Source organism: Physeter macrocephalus, chromosome 7 (genome assembly GCF_002837175.3).
Source record: "Physeter macrocephalus isolate SW-GA chromosome 7, ASM283717v5, whole genome shotgun sequence".
NCBI classification, from domain to species: domain Eukaryota; kingdom Metazoa; phylum Chordata; class Mammalia; order Artiodactyla; family Physeteridae; genus Physeter; species Physeter macrocephalus.
Genome location: NC_041220.1, coordinates 48987636 through 49007597, shown reverse-complemented (window position 1 = coordinate 49007597; position 19962 = coordinate 48987636). Strand labels below are relative to the sequence as shown.

General features: G+C 38.4%; 1 protein-coding gene across 2 annotated transcripts in view; it reads left to right on the top strand.

Moving 5' to 3' along the window:
* Nucleotides 1-13310, top strand: part of PAICS (phosphoribosylaminoimidazole carboxylase and phosphoribosylaminoimidazolesuccinocarboxamide synthase) — a 48902-nt gene extending 35592 nt beyond the window's left edge. Inside the window, exons 11-16 of one of the 2 annotated variants that reach the window (XM_024131994.3) lie at nucleotides 3890-4069; nucleotides 4166-4279; nucleotides 5149-5232; nucleotides 6157-6337; nucleotides 7828-7986; nucleotides 13002-13310. In XM_024131994.3, coding sequence (XP_023987762.2) covers nucleotides 3890-4069; nucleotides 4166-4279; nucleotides 5149-5232; nucleotides 6157-6337; nucleotides 7828-7986; nucleotides 13002-13168 — 885 coding nt within the window. In that variant the 3' untranslated portion in view covers nucleotides 13169-13310. The remainder of the gene's footprint in view (nucleotides 1-3889; nucleotides 4070-4165; nucleotides 4280-5148; nucleotides 5233-6156; nucleotides 6338-7827; nucleotides 7987-13001) is intronic. The other variant, XM_024131993.3, reaches the window with a different exon arrangement.
* The last annotated feature ends 6652 nt before the right edge of the window (nucleotides 13311-19962 follow it).

Genomic DNA, 19962 nt, shown 5'->3' with positions numbered 1-19962 from the left:
GAAATGATAGCAAAGATCAATACAACTAAAAGCTGGTTCTTTGAGAAGATAAATAAAATTGATAAACCTTTAGCCAGACTCATCAAAAAAAAAGGGGGAGAAGACTCAAATCAACAGAATTAGAAATGAAAAAGGAGAAGTAACAACTGACACTGCAGAAATACAAAGGATCATGAGAGATTACCACAAGCAACTATATGCCAATAGAATGGACAATCTGGAAGAAATGGAGAAATTCTTAGAAAAACACAACCTTCCAAGACTGAACCAGAAAGAAATAGAAAATATAAACAGACCAACCATAAACACTGAAATTGAGACTGTGATTAAAAATCTTGCAACAAACAAAAGCCCAGGACCAGATGTCTTCACAGGTGAATTCTGTCAAACATTTAGAGAAGAGCTAACACCTATCCTTCTCAAACTCTTCCTAAATATAGCAGAGGGAGGAACACTCCCAAACTCATTCTACAAGGCTACCATCACCACAAGACAAAGTTGCCCACTCTCACCACTATTATTCAACATAATTTTGGAAGTTTTAGCCACAGCAGTCAGAGAGGAAAAAGAAATAAAAGGAATCCAAATTGGAAAAGAAGTAAAACTGTCACTGTTTGCAGATGACATGATATTATACATAGAGAATCCTAAAGATGCTACCAGAAAACTGCTAGAGCTAATCAATGAATTTAGTAATGTTGCAGGATACAAAATTAATGCTCAGAAATCTCTTGCATTCCTATACACTGATGATGAAAAATCTGAAGGAGAAATTAAGGAAACACTCCCATTTACCATTGCAACAAAAAGAATAAAATACCTAGGAATTAAGCTACCTGAGGACACAAAAGCCCTGTATACAGAAAACTATAAGACACTGTTGAAAGAAATTAAAGATGATACAAACAGATGGAGAGATATGCCATGTTCTTGGATTGGAAGAATCAACATTGTGAAAATGACTCTACCACCCAAAGCAACCTACAGATTCAGTGCAATCCCTATCAAACTACCACTGGCATTTTTCACAGAACTAGAACAAAAAATTGCACAATTTGTATGGAAACACAAAAGACCCTGAATAGCCAAAGCAATCTTGAGAAAGAAAAACAGAGCTGGAGGAATCAGGCTCCCTGACTTTAGACTATACTACAAAGGTACAGTAATAAGACAATATGGTACTGGCACAAAAACAAAAATATAGGTCAATGGAACAGGATAGAAGGCCCAGAGATAAACCCATGCACGTATGGTCATCTTATCTTTGATAAAGGAGGCAAGAGTATACAGTGGAGAAAAGACAACCTCTTCAATAAGTGCTGCTGGGAAAACTGGACAGCTACATGTGAAGGAATGAAATTAGAACACTCCCTAACACCATACACAAAAATAAACTCAAAATGGATTAAAGACCTAAATGTAAGGCCAGACACTATAAAACTCTTAAAGGAAAACATAGGCAAAACACTCTATGACATAAATCACAGCAAGATCCTTTTTAACACACCTCCTAGAGTAACGGAAATAAAAAACAAAAATAAACAAATGGGACCTAATGAAACTTAAAAACTTTTGCACAGCCAAGGAAACCATAAACAAGATGAAAAGACAACCCTCAGAATGGGAGAAAATATTTGCAAATGAAGCAACTGACAAAGGATTAATCTCCAAAATATACAAGCAGCTCATGCAGCTCAATATCAAAAAAGAAACAACCCAACCCAGAAATGGGCAGAAGACCTAAATAGACATTTCTCCAAAGAAGATATACAGATTGCCAACAAACACATGAAAGGATGTTCATCATCACTAACCATTAGAGAAATGCAAATCAAAACTACAATGAGGTATCACCTCACACCAGTCAGAATGGCCATCGTTAAAAAAATCTAGAAACAATAAATGCTTGTGAGGGTGTGGAGAAAAGGAAACCCTCTTGCACTGTTGGTGGGAATGTAAATTGATACAGCCACTATGGAGAACAGTATGGAGGTCCCTTAAAAAACTAAAAATAGAACTACCATATGACCCAGCAATCCCACTACTGGGCATACACCCTGAGGAAACCATAATTCAAAAAGGGACAGTACCACAATATTCACTGTAGCGCTATTTACAATAGCCAGGACATGGAAGCAATCTAAGTGGGCAGCGACAGATGAATGGATAAGGAAGATGTGGCACATATATACAATGGAATATTACTCAGCCATAAAAAGAAACAAAATTATTTGTAGCGAGGTGGATGGACCTAGAGTCTGTCATACAGAGTGAAGTAAGTCAGAAAGAGAAGAACAAATACTTTATGCTTACACATATATATGGAATCTTAAAAAAAAAAGTTCTGAAGAACCTAGGGGCAGGACAGGATAAAAGACACAGACGTAGAGATAGGACTTGAGGACACGGGGACGGGGAAGGGTAAGCTGGGTCGAAGTGAGAGAGTGTCATTGACATATATACACTACCGAATGTAAAATAGATAGCTAGTGGGAAGCTGCCGCATAGTATAGGGAGATCAGCTCGGTGCTTTGTGACCACCTAGAGGGGTGGGATAGGGAGGGTGGGAGGGAGACGCCAAGAGGGAAGGGATATGGGGATATATGTATACGTATAGCTGATCACTTTGTTATACAGCAGAAATAAACACAACAATGTAAAGCAATTACCCTCCAATAAAGATGTTAAAAAATAAATAAAAAGTACAATTAGCAGTTATTAGGAAGAAGAGAAGAGTAACAATTTAGTAAATTTTTAAATGTATTATTGAAGAGTTTGAAGTAAAGGCTAATAGGGGGACCTTTTTATATTCTTTTATTTTTGGCAACACTATGCGGCTTGTAGGATCTCAGTTCCCTGACCAGGGATTGGACCCAGGCCTTGGTAGTGAAATCCTGGAATCCTAACCACTATGCACCAGGGAACTCCCAAGGGATCTTTTTATATTCTAATACAGAAAAACTGTTACTCTTAATGTTTCTTATAAGCAAAAACATACAATAAAGGATGTAGGAATCAACGGTCATGAATTTGTATTGGTTTTCTTTATTGAAACTGCTTTTTCCTTTTCATCTTTGTTTATGCTCTTAAGTATATTTCTTCTATTTCAGAAGCAATGTTATTGTTGCTTTTTATTTTATTTATTTATTTATTTTTTAATGGGCTGCGCCGTGCAACTTGTGGGATCTTAGTTCTCCAACCAGGGGCTGAACCCAGGCCTTTGGCAGTAAAAGCAGAGTCCTAACCACTGGACCACCAGGGAATTCCCTGCTGTTGCACCTTTATTCAGTGAACTGCACAGCTTAAAGCATTGTCTTATAATTATACAAATCAAGAATGCATAGAAGAAAAATTTCACGTTCAGTTGGGCACTACTTAGAATAAAGTGAAAGTATTTTATTTTTTCATGCATCTCTTTACTTTGCACGAAGTCTCTTGAATTATCAAGTAATGTCCCTGAGGACTTATAGTCTTGTATGAATTCTTATCAAAAATAAGGTCAGGGGATTATGAAAGTTGCATTTTGGAAAGATTTTGGTGGACTAAAATGTGTTTGGGCCTTCTTACCATCTCTGTTGCCTCTGATTAAGGAAAGATAAAAATCACAAACTTGTATTTAAATTATTTATATATGGAAAGCAAATTCTTTACAAACACTTTATGACATAGAATAAGTTACCCCAAAACTTTGAATTTTAAAGTAGCTATTGAAAATAGAAGAGTTTAAAATGATTGCTGTGAATTAAAGGGTATTTTAAACAAACATTAAATCTTTAGAGAAAATGAATATTTCTGAGGAATGTATCATGCTCAAGGGAAAAAGGACTTCAGTTTATCTGAAAAGTTCAATATTTTTCTATATAATTGTACTTCTATACTTTTTTCTCAGGATGATGCTAATAGTGATCCACAGTGGTCTGAGGAACAGCTAATTGCTGCAAATTTTTGCTTTGCTGGACTTGTTATAGGCCAAACTGAAGTGGATATCATGAGTCATGCTACACAGGCTATTTTTGAAATACTGGAGAAATCCTGGTTGCCCCAGAACTGTACACTGGTTGATATGAAGGTACAAATGAAATGGAGTTTTGAAAGTAAAGGTTATAACCGAGAAATGTCTTTAGTAGTAATTTTGAAAAATTCTTTGGTGATGTGCTATTTCTAGATTGAATTTGGTGTTGATGTAACCACCAAAGAAATTGTTCTTGCTGATGTTATTGATAATGATTCCTGGAGACTCTGGCCATCAGGAGATCGAACCCAACAAAAAGACAAACAGGTAGGTAATGCTTCAGGTTTTCTTTAATCCTTTGCAAGATCAGGCTGGGATAGAGGAGAAAGGGAAGATGGCAGGAAAAGAAAAGTCAGTTATTGTTACTTATGATATGAACCTGAGTTGTTGATTGCTATTCATTTTTAAAGATAAGTATCTCTTATGTTTCATATATTATGGAAAAAAGATAGGAGTGATACTTTACATTTATGAAGCAGATTTCTCATTTATTATCTTAATAGACTCTCTCGCAGAGTAAGTATTATCCTTGTTTGGCTAATTGAAAACTAAGGCTCCAAGATGATAGATATCTTCACAGTTACAAGAGTAAGTGGCAGATCTGGAACTCGGGTCTTGCAGATCTTATCAGGCTCCATATCTGCTCTTTCCTATGAAAAACAAAATTAGGGCAAGACCCTCTCTATACTTAATACGTAAGAATTGTCAGGGCAGCTAATTGTAGTTGCTGGTGTAGTAACTCAAATGAAAATACAAGTATACATCACTATCTGAACTTTCTCTAGTCTAATTCAGGAAATGAATTTGTTGACTCACATACATTTTCAGATATATCCTTTGCTATGGAAACTCTTCATAATCTGTACCCAAAACTCAGAAACCAAATAATTTCAGATAGGAAGAATATTACTAATGGAATACCTTACCCAGTCTTCTTTTCTATCAGAAAACTCTGGCTCTTTGAACTGACTTAGGTCTGGGAATTGGGTGAGAGGTAGTCAGTCTCTATAATGGTGGCTCACATCAGTCATCTCTGCTTACTAGATCTAGTTGCTGGGTGTTTTTGGGGGGAGGGAGTAGGGGGAGTTCATGCACATCTAGTAGTTGTATTCTAAACTTTCTATCTTATTTTCTAGTCGTATCGTGACCTCAAGGAAGTAACTCCTGAAGGGCTGCAGATGGTAAAGAAAAATTTTGAGTGGGTTGCAGAAAGAGTAGAGGTAAACCTTTTGTAATAAATCAGTATTGTATTGTATGTTTTTCTCCAAGAAAATCTTGCTTCAAAAAGAAAAAAAAAATGAGAGGGTGCAGTGCTTTTCTTTTTTCCAGTGACTTTAAAGAAAGGAGCACCTTTAAAAAATGCACCAGCTGAACTATGCTCACTGGCATACTGGAACTCCCTGCTATGAAACTGGCCAGTCCTCATCTCCCAAATCCTGTTGGGGAAACCTGGAATCCTTTAGTCCCTGCCCCCTACAGGAGAAGCCTTACATTTCCTACCCACCTCTCCACTGCTACTCAGAGTTCCACTAGCAAGAGTTTAGAATTGCAACTCCATGTGACATTAAAATGTCACTCTAAAATTTATGGTATTATTATTAGTATAATTCCATGGAAATTGAATGGGGTTTAGGGTTATCCAAGGGTAGTAACTACTTTTTAGAACATCATTTCCATAGGAACATGCATTTTGAATTCCAAGCAACTAACTTAAAAAGATTTATAATATGACTTTTACTATGGCTGATTATACCTTAAAACCCCCATTGAACAGAATGTACTAAAAATCTTCAGTGACATATTTTATATTGTAGCCTCCTGAATATTAATGAAAAGGTTTGAGTATTTATCCTTGCTTTTTATTACAATAGTAAACAATTTATCTGATTAAAAATCTTACTCATTAGGTCTTAGTTCTGAAGACCACTTTCCTTTATATATAGAGGTTATTTTGAAAAATAAATCCTCTATCATTTTGTTCTGCTTGTCTGTCTTAAATTTGGTCTATTAAAGGAAATATTGTGGCAGGTTGTAATTTTACTATAAACTATAGCTCTGTAAACTGACTTCTTACAGTACTCATTCCTATATTTATTCATTTTTGTCTTTGCCTTCTTTTGCATATTCATGTTTTTCTTTTCCAGTTGCTTCTGAAACCAGAAATTCAGTGCAGGGTTGTAGTACTGATGGGCTCAACCTCTGATCTTAGTCACTGTGAAAAAATTAAGAAGGCTTGTGGAAATTTTGGCATTCCCTGTGAACTTAGGGTAACATCTGCCCATAAAGGACCAGATGAAACTCTGAGGATTAAAGCTGAGTATGAAGGTAAATGTAGAATAACTAGAGCATTTCAGGAAGTTCTCCTGATTTTGCCCCAAATTTTATGTTTAGACTAATAATGCTGAAAAATAGTTTCACCACATTCCAAGGGAAAAAATGTGATCGTCTAGGCTTTCATAATGTTTACCTCCAAAAGTTTTAAGGTGCTCTAGGAGTTTATAAAAGAATGGACCAGGGAGAAAGAACTGAAAATGCAAGCATGGGAGGAAAATGAAGACTAGAATTAGTCTTTACCTAATCCCCTCAAGCATTGTTTCTAATATGCTCCAACAGAAGATAGGCCCCACATCAATTACAGAAGGAGGGCCTAAGGTTGAAGGAGCAGATCCTCTCAAGTATCTTTAACGGTCAGCCTTTCCTGGGAGGCAGTCAAACATGAAATTAAGGAATAATTTCAGAATTTAGTATATAAAAGAAATGTCTTGATGGGATAGCATCTAAAATATGGAGCCCTGTAGATTGGAATGTTTCTCAACTGGAAAAAATATTGGTTGAGTATTCCTTCTGCAGGTAGTTGCTATAGGAGCATAGTTACTGAATTTTGGAGGGTTTTTTTTTTTCAGAGGGTGGGTGGGAATCTCTCAGACCTTTTTGATAAGCTAATAAAAGCCAGATCTCTTTCTCCAGAAAAATGCAAACATAAAATTTTGGACTCTGAGTTAGGAATCACTGTTGTAGAAAACAAAGGAATAACTTATGAATTTATGAAAGAATAAAATATTTATGAGGTATGTTTAAAAATATATTGAAGGGTCTTAAATATTTGGGTACTATATTATTGAATTCAGTTCCTCAACTCTTATTTCAAGAAGTGTCACTAAACACATATATGTGGAACCTAGAAAAATGGTACAGATGAGCCGGTTTGCAGGGCAGAAATCGAGACACAGATGTAGAGAACAAACGTATGGCCACCAAGGGGGGAAAGCTGTGGGGGGTCAGGGGGTGGTATGATGAATTGGGCGATTGGGATTGACATGTATACGCTGATGTGTATAAAATTGATGACTAATAAGGACCTGCTATATAAAAAAATAAATACGATAAAATTGAATAATTAAAAAAAAAAAAGTGTCACAAAACCTCTAGTCTCTGTTAATTGTGTCTCCCATACCCTGTTGGTTGAAAGACACCGGGACAGATGCCGCTTCAGGTGGTGTCATTCTTTGCTTCAGCGAGCCAAAGTAGCAATAGTGGAAGGGGCCTTTGAACCATTCCCTCACTCACACCCTACTAGAGATCTCAAAGATGGCCAGACTTCTTCTGGCTACTTCATTACTTGATATACAGTAAGTGTCAGAGTGAACCTTATATTTTGAATATTTATTTAATAATAGTGTCAATATAGTGCTTTTTCTGGAGACTACTGTTAAAGAACTCAAGGAGTTACTACATATGGGCCCTTTTTTTTTTTTTTAACCTATCTTTAAATCTCTTGAGTGCTTAGCCTAATTATAAACTTGTAATTTGCCTAGGGGATGGCATTCCTACTGTATTTGTGGCAGTGGCAGGCAGAAGCAATGGTTTAGGACCAGTGATGTCTGGTAACACAGCATATCCAGTTATCAGCTGTCCTCCCCTCACTCCAGACTGGGGAGCTCAGGATGTGTGGTCGTCTCTTCGATTACCCAGTGGTAAGATAATTGAATTTTTAAAAAACGTGTATTAAAAAGTTTCAAATATGCACTGTAGTAGAGAGAATAACATAATGAAATCTCACATACCCGTTACCCAGCTTCAGAAATTAACATCTTGTTGCATCTATAGCCCTCTCCTGCTGGATTATTTAAAGCAGATCTGAGAGATTATGGCATTTTATACTTCAATATTTATATATGCCTTTCTAAATGATAAAGACTCTAGTTTTAAAATCATAATTATGATACCATATTCACACCTAAGAAAAATAAATGGTAATTTCTTAAAATCTAATTTCCAATTAGTGTTCATTTTTCCAGTTGTCTCATTTTTTAGTTTGTTTATTCAACTTAAGATCCAACATAGCCCTTATATTGCATTTAGTTGATATATCTCTTTAAGTCTCTTTTAATCTTCCTTTTTTTTTCCTCTTTCATTTCTCCTATAGAATTTTCTGCATTCTGGACTTAGCTGATTACATTCCTGGGTGTTGTTTAACATACTCTTCCATCCCCTATTTTCTGTAAAGTGGTGGTCAAATCTGTAGTTAGATCAAGTTCAGATTTGGTTTTGGTTTTGGTTTTTTTCCCCACCCAAGAATACATCATTCATGGTATTTTGTTGTTTGTTTTGTTTTTTATAAATGTGATTATTACTTCTGTAGAGGAAATAAAATATTTAAAAATTAGGGATTAGAATAATGAAAACCAAGGAAGTTTCATCAGTTGGCTGGCTGAGCAGGATCTCATAAAATAACAATACTGTTGTGTGCTCATCATGGTCCAAGATAATGATCTGATCTACAAGGCCTGAGTGTCAATACTGTTTCAGTAAGAGTCGATTTGCTTATCACTTAATAAACCTCATATTTTTCTCACAGTCGTGTTAAGTGTAAATCCGCTCTTGCTACGTGTTAAGTAAGTGTGCCCTCTGACATGTTCCCATATGGACTGGCTTCTCTCTAGGCCTGCTGCACTGTCCTTGTCTTAGGATCTCTCTCTACAGCATCCTGGACATTCATTTTGCCTTTCTCTAGTCTCGGATCTCCTGTTTCCTAGGTCCCATATCTTTACCTTCTTGGTTTACTTTTTGTTGGAGAGCATTCTAGTGAACTTCCTGAGGAAAGGGTATAGAAGATAAACTTTTTGAGACCTTGTATACCTAAAACATTTTTATTGCAGCTCAGTCTGATTTGATAATTTAGGAATAGAATTCAAGGTTGAAAACTATTTTCTGTCAGAATTTTTTCTTTTTTTAATTTATTTATTTTATTTATTTTTGGCTGCATTGGGTCTTTGTTGCTGCTCGCGGGCTTTCTCTAGTTGCAGTGAGCAGGGACTACTCTTCGTTGCAGTGTGCGGGCTTCATATTGCGGTGGCTTCTCTTGTTGCAGAGCTCGGGCTCTAGGCGCGTGGGTTTCAGTGGTTGTGGTGGGCAGGCTCAGTAGTTGTGGCTCGCGGGCTTTAGAGCGCGGGCTCAGTAGTTGTGGTGCATGAGCTTAGTTCCTCCATGGCATGTGGGATCTTCCTGGACCAGGGCTTGAACCTGTGTTCCCTGCATTGGCAGGCAGATTCTTAACCACTGAGCTACCAGGGAAGCCCTGTCAGAATTTTGAGGTCATTACTCCACTGTCTCCTAGCTTCCAGAGTTATTGAGGACTCCAGGGCCCTTCCACCATTCTGGTTCTAGGTAATTTATGAATTTTGTTTCTTTCTGGAAACTTCTTGGATCTTTTATCAATCCATTATTCTTAAATTTCACGAGGATGCATCTTGGTGAGTCTGTTTTCATCCTGGGCTTGTAGTGGGCTCTTTTAATCTGGAACTTTGATTCTTTAGTCCTGGGAAATTTTCTTGAAGTACTTAATAATTTCCTTCTGCCTCCATTTTCTTTCTTCTTTCTTTTTTTTTTTTTTTTTTTTCTTTTTTCTTCTTCTTTCATTTTTGGATTTACTTTTCACCGCCTTATTTCTATTTTGTTTTCTTATTCTTTTTTTTTTTAAATATTTATTTTATTTTTGGCTGTGCTGGGTCTTAGTTGTGGCATGCGGACTTCGTAGTTGCAGCACGCAGGATCTTCATTGTGACTTGTGGACTCTTAGTTGCAGCATGCATGTGGGATCTAGTTCCCCAAACCAGGAATTGAACCCAGGCCCCCTGCATTGGGAGCATGGAGTCTTACCCACCGGACCACCAGGGAAGTCCCTGTTTTCTTATTCTTGTTGCCCTACTTTCTGGAAGATCTCTTCAGCTTTACATTTCAACCCATCTTTTACATTTCAACCCATCTATTGAGCTTTTCATTTTGAACGTGGTATTTTGAATTTCTTACAGCTCTTTTTTGTTCTCTGGTCTCCCCCTACCACCTCCCCAAACATCCTTTTCTTGTTTAATCTTTGCAATAACCTCCTTTATCTCTCTGAGATTATTATTGTTTCTTTCATATTAGTTCCTTTCCATAGTTGTTTGCTAAGCCTTGGCTGTTTTCTCTTGTTTAAGAATGGCACTGTAAAAACCAATTGGAGGGAGTTCCCTGGTGGTCCAGTGGCTAAGACTTCACGCTCCCAATGCAGGGGGCACAGGTTCCATCCCTGGTCAGGGAACTAGATCCCACATGCATGCCGCAACTAAAAGATCCCACATGCTGCAATGAAGATCCCACACATTCCCTGGGCTTCCCTGGTGGCGCAGTGGTTGGGAGTCCGCCTGCTGATGCAGGGGACACGGGTTCGTGCCCCAGTCTGGGAGGATCCCACGTGCCGCGGAGCGGCTAGGCCCGTGAGCCATGGCCGCGGAGCCTGCGCGTCCGGAGCCTGTGCTCCGCAACAGGAGAGGCCACACAGTGAGAGGCCCACGTACCGCAGAAAAAAAAAAAAAGATCCCACACACGGCAATGAAGATCCTGCGTGCCGCAACTAAGACCTTGTACAGCCAAATAAATAAATATAAATTTTTTCTTTAAAAAGTGTTATAAAAAACCAGTTGGAAGCTCTGCAAGTGGGTAGGGCTTTTCAAAAGTGGCCTCCACTGTGAGTGATCTTGTAGGGTCATTCTTTGAATAACCCCTCACATCAGTGTCTTTGATCTTTTCTCATGTGTTGGCCAGAATTACCCAGAGAACCTTTTTAGTCTCAGTCTCCTGCCTGAGTTTGTTAACGTGTGCAAACTTAATCCCATGTTTTCACTGTGGCATTCCTTGCTTCACCTGTGCCCGGTTGGCATATAAGTCTGGACTAAAGTCTGTTTTGCCTCCAGAAGAATTTAAAACTCTGCCACGGTGCAGAAGGGGCCATTGTTCAGGTACATAGAGTGGGGAGGAGGATCTGATGGCCTTACTTCTTCTTGACTTTCACTCAGTCTTCTTTTTAGCCCCATTTTCAACCTGATTCCTCCCCTAAAAGGTACCTGGTGTCACCAATTCCTCAACCTTTGAGTGGGTTCTGTAATGCCAGGTTGCTTCTCATCTTTCCCTGCTTCTATGTAGGATTAAATTTTCTTGGTCTGCTAAGTTAGTTACTACTCCATTTGCCAAAATGTTATTGCTGTTATCTCTTTGTGTATGTTTATGTCTATTTTCTTTATTCCCTTTACTGTTGTTTTTATAGGTTTCAGAGATACTTACATCTTGTGACTAATCTATCTTTAGCTAGACTGATCTAATTATATCAACTTCCCAAGTTAAAAATCTATAACTATAGATGAAACTATACCCAAATTTATGCCAGAGGAATAGTATAGATATTATTATCCAGGGAGCTTAGAAAAAGGAATTTTGAGCAAATATGTGGCAGTTCTTACCTAGTAATATCCAAGGAGAGACAGAACCTAGAATATTTTTAGATTCTGATCATTAGAATTGGGGAGAATCTTGTGAGGAACGTTTTCACAGTGGCCTCTGTAGGATCCTGAAAACTCCGTTCCTCTTGCTCTTATGGCATGCTCACCAGGTAACTTAATTTTTTGCTAATTAGGTTTTCTTGACATCAGAAAGTGAGTCATGGGCAGTAGGCACAGGTATTTTAGTTGCTAGAGTGGAATACTCTACCTAGTTTACTACTAATAATAATAATGGTTGACATTCATTGAGTATTTACTATGTGTCAGGCACTGCTCCAAGCACTTTATCTGTATTAACTCATTGAATCCTCACATAAGGTAGCTACTAGTTATCATTCCCATGTTACAGATAAGGACACTAAAATTAATTTGGCTGATGTTGGTTATGTAGTAGCAGAGCTGTGTAAATTGATTTATTAATACAAATTAAATCTTGTGATTTATACTTTAGTCTGTTCTTATTGGGGATAGTGAGTCAAAGAGCCTGATGAATTCCAAGAGTATTTAGGGAAATTGGAGCTTTTGGATCTATAACCTATTTAGTCCTTGACTCTAATGACACAGACATAATAGTACCACCTCAAGAAACTGCCTGAGCAAACCTGTGGCCCCCGAGGAAGTTACTTTCTTAGTCTACTGTCTTTTAGATCTTATTACTATTGAATTTATTTATAATATTTCTTAAAATTATTTTATGGATTTGACTTTTCCACTGCTTAAAAATGTTAGAATAATTCAAGTGCAAAAACAAAAGGAATAACTAGAAAATTACCAAAACAATTAACATACCTCAGGTTTGTCTAAGAACAGATGATTCTACCTCATTCCTTGTTTTATTTCTATTGCATTTCACCAGGGATTTAAAGGGATAATGTATGTGAAAAGAACTTTGAAAAAAGGTAAATTTCTTTGCAAGTGGATTCAGTGAGAAGAGTGATAGTTGTATATGAAATATCTGTTCCTGGCTGATAAATATTACTTATCATCTTATAATCACTTTATCACTCTAAAGAGTAAAGATGGAAACTCCTTCCACAGATCTTACTTCAGACAAGGATAAAAGAGTAGCTGTATTGTCTGTGGCTAGCAGGGCTTCTGAGAGTATAAAATAGCTGGGTAAGTGGTATTTTCATTATTAATTTACAGCTCAATTTTCTCTTTTCTTTTATGAATAGGTCTTGGCTGTTCAACCATACTTTCTCCAGAAGGATCAGCTCAGTTTGCTGCTCAGATATTTGGATTAAACAACCATATGATTTGGGCCAAACTGCGAGCAAGTGTATTGAACACCTGGATTTCCTTGAAGCAGGCTGACAAGAAAATCAGAGAGGGCAATTTATAAGAAAGAACGTCATTGCATTTTTTAGGAGAAAAACTATAAATTTCTAGTTTAGCTGCAGAAAAAAAAAATCAAGCAAGATAAAAAGATTTTAAATCAATCAGAGAAAACAAAATTTATAAGTGAATAAATGCCTCTCTAGATTAATGAATTAGTAGAATAAATGTACATATTTATTAGTATTTGTTTATAAGTAGTGAAATTACTATACATTTAAAATTAATCTCTTACCCACATATGGTCATTGTTAGGTAGGCAGTATAATTAAATATATTTCTTAAATGATAATAATGTCCTATTATAGAGCTCTAAAGTTACTACTTTCTACATCTCAGTCCGTAAGTTTTAGAAACTTAAAATGGTTGTATCTTAGGGTGGTTAAGAGCAATATAGTCCTCTTTCACATTATGATCTTTACAAAACTTTAGGGCATGGTTTTTTATTTGCAGTCAGTATGTCAGAAAATGACGTTGTATTTATCTCTAGCTATAGCTAGAGATGATGTTTGGGTTGGATATTGCCTTTTTTAAGAAAAGCTGAGATTGACGCTGAGGGTAAGAAAGACATGAAATAAGATGAAGGGGCACTGTGGAAACCATGGAGAGACTTCTGAGAACTTCTCTGCTAAGTGTCAGGGCAATTTCCCATGGAAAAGAAGTAGAGTCACCTTTGCCATTGCAAATGAGTTAGTAAATCTGACTTGGCTCTGTAGGTCATAAAATTCTTTAATTCTGATAACACATTTTAGCCAGACTAACAATCCCCAGCCTACCATCATTTTCAGAAATTGGCATCTCCCAGTTAATACCCATAACTAGTTTCTTTCTTGTAATAGTATTAAGTCTAGGCAGTATACCCAGCAAAATACACTTCTAAAGGAGCAGTTGTTACTGAGAGGTATGATGGTTCATCATGAGTCTATAAACCATATTTGGAAATATCAGTGTTATATTATGCAGCCCTGAGGATTTTATAGATCATTAAAGTTTATTCCAGGTGTCTATGAACCCCTTAAGCTTACATGTAAAATTTTATGTATATGTTCACTTCTATGAGAAGGGGGCAATCAATTTTTACCAAAAAGATGTGTCCCCCCCAAAATGTTAAGAATCTCTGCTGTAGATGAAATCTTGATAAAACTTTTGCCACTGGCCTACACTGTCTATGCTTTTTCACCTCCCTCTCAACTGTTAACAAGCTGGCATCTCATCACTTCCTTCACCTGATCTCTGTGGGGTATGGTTGACCTAACTTCCTTTCTTGGACTGTACACCAAGTTGTTCCAACCTCAATCTTAATCATTCCTCATATTTTACTCTTTCCCTTAAGTATTGATGTTTTCTACTATTGAGTCCACTGTTTACAAATATTGGTAGTATTATTTTAATTCTTTATAGTGAATGTCTGTAGACTTGTATTTTCAGCTGTCCATTTCTGTCTGAATGCTCTAAACTTAACTCATCTTCTGCCAAGCCTATATCTGGCTGCACTCACTGTCCCAAATCAGAAGCTTAAATTTTATCCTTGATGTTTTTCTCTGACCTTTCATTTCTAACTCATCACCAAGTCTTGAATTTACCGTTTACCCATACACTGTACATAAACCTCAAGCAAGGGTCAAATTCTGTATTATTAGCCTGATCTAGGTCTTCATTGCTTTTTTTTTTGTTTTTTTTGTTTTGTTTTGTTTTTTTGCAGTACGCGGGCCTCTCGCTGTTGTGGCCTCTCCCGTTGCAGAGCACAGGCTCAGTGGCCATGGCTCACGGGTCCAGCCGCTCCGCGGCATGTGGGATCTTCCCGGACTGGGGCACGAACCCGTGTCCCCTGCATCGGCAGGCGGATTCTCAACCACTGCACCACCAGGGAAGCCCTAGGTCTTCATTCTTAACCAAACCTTTTTGAGGTTGATTGTCTAAGGACTTAGAACAAAAACTCTTAATTTCTTTTGCAACATAGACTCCTTTGAAAATATGAATGCTGTTGACCCTCTCCCTAGAAAATTGCACAGTATGTTTACTAACAGGTTCCATTTGTTCCTGGGTTCCCTGAAGCCTATCCATAGTCTGTAGGTTAAGAATTGCTGTTGTAACCCATCAAGGGAACTTGCTTTCCTGTTTTTCAGACTGTTGCATATCTGTACCTTTAGCTCTTAGAATGTTCTCATTTGTCATTAAAATCTACTTGTTAGTTACTAGAGCTTCATCTTCGCTTTCTCCATGAAACCGTCCCTGATAAACCTTCCAGCTACAGTGGCTACAGGTACTTTCTCTGTTGGATTGTAAGCTCCCAAAGAAGAGAAAACGTAATTCTACACTTTATATCCCTCACATTGTCTTATGCTCTGATGTGCTAATGCCTAGCTGTCTGTCAGAGATGGGGGAATTATAAAAATCATGTACTGCTTTATTTTCTAAAGTTAGATCACAAGAACAATTTAAAAGATTTGATTTTAACATCTTTGAACTTGGGCTTCATAGTCTCTGAATAGTCATCGGCTGCTATTTCAGCTCTTCTATCCCTACCTGGCAAAAGCTCCACCTGTTTCTGTGCAGTACATAAAAATTTCAAACACTGATTGAGACTCATAGATAGGACTGACCTTTATCAATGGTCATTGTTAGTTTCTTAATAGAGTGCTTATAGCCTCAGTAGTATAGTTCATCAGTGCTAGAGTAAATACTTGTTTGAAAGTATTTTAACTGTTATAAAAAGTAATTTACACAAACCTACCTGGTTTGCCATCTTTGGGTGTTTATACTTTCTGTGGGCTTATAGTTAAATAGAGGAAGAAAAATTGTTTCTGAATAACACTGTACTTAAACTTTGTATCTTAAAGCCACACTTAAAACTGCTTTAATGCCTTCTGAAATTTAAACAAAGCAGCCAAATAAAAGGCAAGGATAAGCTCTTGTGTGAAGCTTTATTCATTCATCCATGTGTGAAATACATGTTTTGCCTTATTTTATTCTAGGCTCTAGGAAAGCAACACTGAACAGAGACAAGGCCCTCGCCCTCACAAAATTTACATTTTATTGGGGATAACAAACCATAAAAGATAAATCAGATAGATTCAGGGAAGTATAAGTGCACATGAAGAACATCCAAGGTGAGAGGACAGTGATGGGGTAAGAGGAAGGTTTTTAAGGAGAGCAGGGCAATGATGTAAAAGAGGAAGCCATGCAAAGATATGGAGAAATAGTTTCCCAGACTAAACAGAAAGTAAAACAGCTTTGCCTTTTTGAGGACCTGCAAACATGCTAATATTGCTGGAGCTCTGTGAGCAAGGGTAAGAGTGGAAGGAGATGTTGATGTAAGCAAAGGCTAGATAACTTAGGGCCTACAGACCACACAAGTGTGTCAGGAAAAACCATTGGTAAGTTTCAGCAGGGGCTGACATGATGTATTCAACAGGTTTTTAAGTATTCTCTGGCTGTTGTGTGGATTAGAGGAGAAGCAAGGAGATTGGTTAAGAAGCTACTGTAGTCCAGTTGAGAGAAGATGTGACCTTCAACAAGTTACTTAAATTTTTTGTGCCCCAATTTCCTCGTGTGTAAAGTGGGACTAATACTACCTACCTCAAGGTGATTATGAGAATTAAATGAGTCAATATATGTAAAGTATATCCTAGCACATGAATGCATTATGTAAAAATCTATTTGGCTGACTGTATAGAATGAGTGGAGTTGATTCCGTGAAAATTACCTTGAATTTGATACTCCCTTCAGCTGATTTAATTTCTAAAAATAGGAAAAAAGGGCAGAGAGTCAGTATAATGTGACTTAAATAAAACATGACATGCCATAGAACATCCACAATTTCTCCCTGCCATCTTCAGCCCAGCAGTCCTTGGAAAGCCAATGGAAACGCTTACTTTTTTTTTTTCCCCGTTGCGGAGCACAGGCTCCGGACGCACAGGCTCAGTGGCCATGGCTCACGGGCCCAGCCGCTCCGCGGCATGTGGGATCTTTCCGGACCGGGGCACGAACCCGTCTCCCCTGCATCGGCAGGCGGACTCTCAACCACTGCACCACCAGGGAAGCCCAAAGCGCTTACTTTTAATGGTGCCTTTTGCATTTAACTCCTCACAACCTCAAATACTTGGGGTGGGGTTGTTAACCCAGCATTGTGGTACAGTGAAAACAGAATGGGAATGAAAAGATTTACTTGGGCACATTTCTCTGAGCTTCAGTAACTCTGCACTCTGTCCTCAATCCCTCTTACCTTTCCTTACTTTTCTTCATAGAATTTATTACCACCAAACATGGTATATATTTGTTTCTTGCCTCTCTCTCCCAACTGGAAAATACATTCCACGAGTACACTAGGTTGTCTTTTTGTTGTTAATTGTATCCCAAGCGACTAGTATTGATATAATGCCTGACATTGGCATTTAGAAGGCACTCAATAAATACTTGTGGAATGAATATATGTGCAAATTCCCATAGGTATGGCAACATGGAACCATACATAACTAAATATTAGAGGAGTATAACATGCAAGGGGAGTAGACAGTAACAAAAGATCATAAAGGACCTTACATGCTAGGCTTTGTAGTTTGCATTTTATCCTGAGGATAGAAGAGTGACATCAGGCATATGCTTTAAAACATCACTCTGGGGCTTCCCTGGTGGAGCACTGGTTGAGAATCTGCTGCCAATGCAGGGGACACGGGTTTGATCTCTGGTCCAGGAAAATCCTACATGCCGCGGAGCAACTAAGCCCGTGAGCCACAACTGCTGAGCCGGCGTGCTGCAACTACTGAAGCCCGTGCGCCTAGAGCCGGTGCAACGCAACAAGAGAAGCCCACGCACCGCAACAAAGAGCAGCCCCCGCTCGCTGCAACTAGAGAAAGCCCATGCGCAGCAACAAAGACCCAACGCAGCCTAAAATAAATATATTTTTTTAAAATCACTCTGGTTTGGAAGACTCCTGTTTCAAAAGGGGCAAATTAAATCCATACATTTATATCTTGTTTGCCACAAAACCCCATTAAAAATGACAGAAGAAACGGAAACACAGGAATCCACAGCAGAGGAATTCTGAGGAAATTTCTAGAAGCTACGAAGTATATGAGATCAGACTGATATAGAAACCAAAACTGTGAATCCTTACATAAAGTCAATGTTCTGAAAAGAGAGAAATGCACTACTAAGGCAGTGGTTCTTAGCTTTTGGAGGGGGAGAGGGGAGTTGGTATAAACACCTCTGGAGAATCCAATGGAAGCTACAAGATCTTTCCTCAGAAAAATTCTAATAAAATTTTGGGTATACCAAATGTCTTCCAGAACTCCCTTAAACCCTCTGAAATCCAGGCATAATTAGCTTGAAATACATGACAGTTCCACAGCTAGGAGAAGTCCACAGCCCTTCTCATGATTTTTACTAATTCACAGAGATTATACCCTCCTGAGCTAGAGCTCACTGGATCATTAGTGCTGTTTTTGCATTGTACATATTAACCAGATATGAAATGTGCCAGGCACCATAGAATATAGCCATGAGCTGGACATAGTTTCTGCTCACAAGGAACTCACAGATTAAGGGAGAAATAAGCAAAAACTCATTCAGTTAAAAAGTTGAGTACCAACTATATGCCAGGGAGTGTGCTAGATCCTAGGGATGCTGCAGTGAACAAGGTAAAAATAGTCCTTGGCCTCATGGAAATTACAGTCCATCTGGAGAGAGACAGGCCTTAAACGATGAGCAGTGCTCAGAAGTAGAGAGCTCCATAAGAGAGTGTAATGGGAAACCTTGCAGAGTCTGCAAAGTCAAAGAGGTAACTTTTAACCTGGAACCAGAAGGATACAGAAATAATGAAGGATGAAAAGGAATTAGCTAGTTTGCTGAGAAAGAGAGGAGGGGGGAAGAGGCAGGAACTGGTAGGATCGTGACCAGAAATGAGCCTGCAGAGTAGGCGGTCAATAAAATGTCCTGTCGTTCTCATCAAGAATACTCAGTAGGTACTCGGTTTGGACAAGCACATCTTGATATTTAAGGTCTTACAAAAACTCTAAATCCCCTATGTCTGTGTGTTACTTGAGTGCTTACTATGACAGGGTGCAGGAAGTATCGTTTATCCCTAGAACAATTATATATTATCCCTATTTTACAGCCGGGAAAACTGGGACTCTGATAACACGTTCACAAGTCAGACATCTAGAGCGTCACATAAGCCAGGAACTGAACCTGGGTATTCTCACACCAAAACACATCACCCTTCCAGTCTTACTGCCAACTGCTCCTGAAATGCGGCCCAAAGGGTAGCCAGGGGGTTTTCACCAAACTTGCTTTGCACTTGGAGATTCTTTTCTTTTTATTTGCCTTTCCTCATATTCGCTTCTCTGACTGAACTTTACCCAGAACCAACCCCAGGTTTTCCTAATCACCTTTCAAGATCCCAGTCAAATACCAATTCCTCTATGAAGTATTCCCAGGCAGCAAGGAGCCATCTCTCTCCCCCTCCCCTTCTCTCCCACTCCTTCAGATGACCCCCTACGGTTTCTAGTTGGTATTTTACCACGCCATAGACCTCTTATTTATTTTCCATAGACCTTCGCCCAGCTCCGCCTCTAGGGACTTGGACACTTCTCCGCCCCCAGCGGTCGCCCCGGAAACGCACGCTGTTTTTAGCCGAATCTGTTTGGTGAATCCTTTTCAACCCCTTCCTGGGGTCCGACGCCTCGTTCCTCCAGACCCGCTTCTAGTAAGGTGTACCGACTCTATCTTCGTAAATTTCTAGGTACGAGAGTAAAGACTGCGGTCTTTTACGCCGACTCAGGAATAAAGACGCTTCCGACT